Raw genomic sequence first — 6,200 nt, forward strand, 5'->3', positions numbered from 1 at the left:
GTGAGAGCTCTGGGGAAAGTGAACAAACCACTAAAGATACCCCTGCTGCTTCCTCTCAATCAGAAGATACAGCTGATTCGGACCCTGGTCCTCGATTGGTTCGAAAGCCAAGATTTGCTCAGGTACCATTATTGTTTCTACATATTCCTTATTTAAGTTAAAATAAATCTTTACTGTGTACCTTTTGTATCAGCCTACTACTACTACTCATTCAATCACTTCTCTTGTGGCTCCTGATCAACCGCTTCTACAGCAACACCTCGACTTGAGGCACCTCTCATGACTCAATTCAAGCTATAGAGTCTGTTGAACCATTATAGGTTGCTTTCCCATGTCCTCCTGGAACACAGGTGATTGATTTGACAAAAGATCCTTCACACCATTCTCCAATACAAACTCAAATCCTTGGACCACCTTCACCAAACAATCAGGGTACACTCTCTTCCGAAAACCAAGTGGCCCCAGACTCTGATTCTGTCTCTCGAGTTGCCAAAACTAGTAACTCGGATTCCCCTAGATCCAGGGTGTTAGAAACTCCTCAAGGGTTCTCTAGTCCTCCTCAACAGGTTGGCTTCCAAACTCCTCCTAGACCAGGATCTGGACATTCGGGCGCATCTACCATACCCACAAGTGCTACATTGGCTAACTTAATATCTGTTTTGAATCAGGTTATCCAAGAAGACGAAGTACCTGTTCCTGTTCCAACACTTCCTAGGCCTTCCTCATCCAGTCCTCTATTCAAATTGGATGTCAACACTCGAGAATAGCTTCGATCCCTTCTTAAACTCTTGGATCACCCACCTGCTGCATGGATCAAAGATACCCCTCTCAACCAGCTTTTATCTGACATTTTGAATTCCACCTTTGGATTTCTGGCTTCTACTCCGTATTTTGCCATAGTCCAACAATTCAAAGAGCTTGCCCACAGTAGTATAGCCTCTCAAAATGAACTTCAAGAGATCGACAATGAAGCAGCGAAGATTAAAATTGAAATAGACAATTGTGCTTCTGCTCTTCAACCGAAAAATACTTCTCGCGAAGAATTCGATCTAAGGATCTCTCATGCTATCTCCATTCAAGCTTTCTATGACAGGGAGGAAACAAGGCTCAAAAGAGAATTGGCTCAAATTAATGAAAAGCTTGCTAAAGTTCGCGAGAAGCGGGCTGAAATAGGCATACCTCTAACCACTGCTCAGCAAGAACAACAACAAATTATTCAAGAAATTATTTCTATTGAAACCAAGAAAGAAGAATACGAGAAACAATTTGAGCAGGTCCAATTCGACAAGTTCAAGCACATTGAAGCACTCTCAACTTTGGACAATAAAAGGGCAAAATTGCGTTCGGACTTGGCAAAACTTCTGGCACCTTGAATTTCTTTGTTTCAAGCTGCTTTTGTAATGACTTCTATCTTTCCTGGACTTATGCATGTTTGACTTTAATTTAGCCAACAACAATATTGCTTTAAATACTTTCTATTAATCGAGTTAATTGCTTTTCTTGACTCGATATCCTTGATTTGATATGCATTTCCAGAATACGACCCTATCACTTGAAAAGGGCATTCCCAAGTCTGGGACCATTTGCCAAAGAATTTCGATTTCTTCTCCATAGGCAAAATAAGTTTTAAAACTAACTCGTCTATATTAAAATGTTTCTCTCTTATTCGATGATTATAACTTTGAGCAACACTTTCTTTTTGTTGAATTATATTATCAAGTGCCAGGACTCACTCTGAGTTTAATTCATTCAACTCATCAAACATTGCATTCCACTAATCATCAACCGGCAAATCATTTTGTTTTGATACTCTCAAAGTATTCAAATTAATTTCTAATGGTAACATTGCATTATGGCCATAGACTAATTTATAAGGCGAAGTTTTTGTTGATCCCCTTGGTGAATTTCGATAAGCCCACAGTACTTGGCTTTAAGTCTCATGCCAAGTTCGAGGTTTATTCCCGATATGCTTCTTTATCAGACTAATCAGTATTTTATTTGCTGCCTCAACCTGCCCATTGGCTTGAGCATAATAAGGAGTTGAGGTAATCATATTGACATTCCTCAAAGCTACAATGTTTTTAATTCGCTGACCAGTAAACATAGTTCCTTGATCAGTACTTAATGTTTGAGAAATTCCGAATCGATGGATAATATGTTCCTCAACAAAGTCTATTATTTCACTTTGACCAACTTCTATTAAGGGAATTGCTTCAACCCATTTTGTAAAATAATCAATCGCCACCAAGATAAACTTGTGTTGTTTTGATGAAGGAGGGTGGATCAATCCAATCAAATCCAAAGCCCAGCCTCTAAATGGCCATGGTTTTATTATCGAATGCAACTCGGATGCAGGGATCTACTGTATCGAACCATGCAATTGACATTCTTGACATGCTTTTGCATAATCGATGCAATCTTTTACCATAGATGTCCAATACACGTGATTGAACATAACACCCATTTCATTTTCTTTCCAGACTGATGGGCACCGCATATCCCATTATGGACTTCCCCTAAAGTGATATTTTGATCATGTTGGCCTAAACATCTTAACAAATTCCCATCGATCCCTTTCTTATACAACTCATCAGCCATTAAGACAAAATTTATTGCTTGCAATTTCATCTTTCTATCGACTGGAATATTAGGATCCTTCAAATACTGAGCAATAGGCTTCCTCCAATCAGTATCTTCCCATTCGTCTATGCACAAAACTTCTCTTTCATTTGCAGGTACTAAAATCTGATGAACACTAGCCAATTTCTTAAGAGTTTCTGGACCGATCTTTGATCTCGAAGCAATTTGGGCTAATTCATTAGCAATTTCATATGAATCCTTGGAATGTGAACCAAAGAAACTTTTTGAAAAGAGGTTAACAATTCCCAAGCAGTTGTTAAATAATTTTGCAACCTCTCATTATTGCATTTAAACTCCTTTGATAAATGCTTCAAAACCAACTGGGAGTCCCATAATATCTGGACTTCCAAAGCCCCTTTACTAACCAATATTTCGAGACCCAAAATCAAGGCTTCGTACTCTGCCACATTATACGAGCAAGGATATTTTAATTTGAATAGAAATTCTGATGGAATCCCTTCTGGTGAAATAATAAGGATTCAAACCCCTACACCATCTTTGTGCTTCGATCCATCAAAATATAACTTCCAATAATCAACTTGAACATCAATTACATTTGTCCTCTGGTCATTCAGATCTTTCAAATTATCCATAAGAAAATCTGCAATGACCTGACCTTTTACAGCCTTGGCTGGGACATATTGTAAATCAAACTCCATTAATGCTAGCATCCATTTTCCTAAATGCCCTCGTAACATTGGAAAACTCAATATATATTTTATGAGATCGGTTTGTGCTATAACCTTTACCGATTTAGCCACCATATAACATTTTAATTTCATACAAGCATAATATAAAGACAGACATAATTTTTCTATGGGGGAATACTCGTCTCAATGGCAGTTAAAACTCGACTAAGGTAATAAACTGCCCGCTCATGCCTGTCCTCATCATCTTGGGCTAACATACACCCAATCGTGTCGCTAGAAGCCGCAATGTATAATTTTAAGGGCTCTTGTGGGTGAACATTCACCATAATCGGAGCCTTGGACAAATAAGCTTTAATCGAATCAAATGCTAATTGATGTTCATTCGTCCATTCGAACTGTGCCTCATTCTTTAGTTTTACTAAAGGTGCAAATATTCGAGTTCGATTGGAAAGATTCTAAATGAACCTTCGAAGATAATTTACTTTACCTAAAAAAAATTGCACTTCCTTTTTCGATTTAGGCACAGATAGTGCTAATATTGCATCTGCCTTATTTTCATCGATTGCAATACCCTTTTTGTGAACAATAAAACCCAAGAAATTATCAGCCGATACCCCAAAAGCACACTTTAAAGGGTTCATTTTCAATCCCTTCTTCCTCATGGTAGTAAATGCCTTTCTCAAATGGTCAATGTGCTAATTTATTGAAATCGATTTAACCATAACATCATCAATATACACGTCCATAAATTTCCCAATAAACTCATAGAAAATAGCATTCATTGCCCTCTGATACGTTGCACCAAAATTCTCCAAACCAAATGACATAACCACCCATTCATAAGTGCCTAATGCCCCAAAACAATGAAAAGTAGTTTTAGACACGTCATCTTCTGCAATGAAAATTTGGTTGTATCTTGAATAACCATCCATAAAACTAAGGATTTCATTTCCTGCTGCAGAATCAATTAACATATCTGCAATTGGCATAAAATATTCATCTTTTGGAGTAGCGTTATTCAAATCTCGAAAATCAATGATACTCTCAACTTCCCGTTTTTCTTCATCACTGGGACAATATTCGAAACCCACTCAACATAGCGTGCAGTCCGAATAAACTTTGCCTTAATCAGGTGTTCTATTTCTTCTTTAATTTTTTCATTGATTTCTGGAGCAAAACGTCTTGGAGTTTGCTTCAAAGGTCTAGCATTCGGTTTTAATGCTAATCGATGTTCCACAAGTGAACGATCGAGACCAGGCATCTCATGATAATCCGAAGCAAATCAATCCTTAAACTCATATAAAAGATTAAAGAGTTCAGTTCAAAATGGATCAACCAGATCTTTACATATATATATATATAATTCGAACATCATCAAGAGTCCCTAGATTAACTTCTTCTAAAGGATCTTGAGATTCAAACCCTTTATAATGATCATCATCTTTTACCGAATATTTCTCAAAACCCAAAGGTTCTAGATCATAGATGCAATCAAAAGTGAAGTCAATAATATTAGAAATAGAATGAACTGAATCATTCACTTCATTAACATTACTTCGATTTTCAATACAATGCGCTTCTGCTATTAAGTCAGCCATTGGATTCGTAGCATTACTTTCATTACATATATTTGAAATATCTAAATCAGAACAAGACTCGACTGAAGAAATCGAGCTGATACAATGATAATTAGAAAAACTACTAACCTTATGTGATTCGACTTCATCAAAAGAACCATCTTTATTTTCTACAAGATGAAAATTACTTAAATAATTACGTAAAGTTACCAAGTAATCGGAAACTTCTTCAACCTGGTCTATAGGGCAACCATTCAAGAGATCTTCAAGACAGACAGTCCCAACCAGTCAGAGCAAACTCCAACTCTGGGTAACGCAACTTTACCGAGAGGCCTTCCGAAGATAAGTAGCAACCTTCACAATTATAAGAATTCAGTGTTCGGTCGACATTCAAAGGTTTCAATTTAGGATTGTACATCCAGAAATCAACGTACAGTTGTTCGACATAAAGGTTCGAATCTACCTTGATGACTTCAGGTTTGCCATCCTTTGACCACAGAAGAACACTCTGATGCACAGTAAAAGGTACGGCCCCCACACCATGGATCCAGTCTCGCCCCAACAAAGCATTATAACTCGCCTTGGATGGAACCACCACGAACACAGTGTTTCGTTTGGCTGAACCAACCTTTACGGTCAAAGTGACCAATCCTTTTGATGGAGTCGAAGTCCTACTAAAGTCTATCACAGCTACATTTGTGGGGACCAAATCATCAGGATGCTTTCCCACTTTCATTAACATCCTCTCAGGCAAAAGGCTAATTGCCGCTCCACCATCAATCAATACCTTGTTTACCTTGATCCCACTCAAGGTGGTGGTTATATGAAGTGGGCGGAGATGGGACATCTGTTTTTCATTTGGCCGAAAGAAATACCCCGGTTCATTCTCTAGTCGAATGAAAGAAAAAGCTTCCTCATCCTCCATGTCATAATCTTCCTCTGGGTCACCTTCATACTCACCCAGATATTCTATTGGAATGATCGAAATCATTCCAATCATTTCATCATATCCTTCATCAAAATATTCTTCATCAACATCGACTTCTTTGTTTTTGTCGACTCCTGATGATTGGGCTATCGCCTTGCCTTTTTCCATCTTAGCGGGAGATGGAATTCCTTTTGGACAAGTCTCTCCATCAGAAGGAAAGACAATTCGAGAATGCACAGAAGGAGTTGCCCCCTTGCTTACTTTTACTTGAGGCTTTTTATTTTGATTGAAACTTTGCCTGCCTCCCCTGCTTCTCGGATACCCTCTGGCTCGACCACGCTAATAAGGATACTGATTTTGAGGAGGTCCTCGATGTCCCATTGCGAGTTACATCGATACAAAGGA

At 38.2% G+C, this 6,200-nt stretch overlaps 1 protein-coding gene across 1 annotated transcript; it reads right to left on the reverse strand.

The window, feature by feature from the left end:
* Positions 1–3,985: 3,985 nt before the first annotated feature.
* On the reverse strand, positions 3,986–5,963 carry LOC107636740 (uncharacterized). Its single transcript, XM_016340233.1, has 3 exons — positions 5,144–5,963; positions 4,713–4,950; positions 3,986–4,358 (listed from the first exon to the last, which is right to left on the reverse strand). Exons 1-3 carry the CDS (start codon positions 5,961–5,963, stop codon positions 3,986–3,988), a joined length of 1,431 nt encoding a protein of 476 aa, XP_016195719.1.
* Positions 5,964–6,200: the final 237 nt, after the last annotated feature.

This window comes from Arachis ipaensis, chromosome B4 (assembly GCF_059453495.1).
Source record: "Arachis ipaensis isolate K30076 ecotype BB chromosome B4, ASM5945349v1, whole genome shotgun sequence".
NCBI classification, from domain to species: Eukaryota; Viridiplantae; Streptophyta; class Magnoliopsida; order Fabales; family Fabaceae; genus Arachis; species Arachis ipaensis.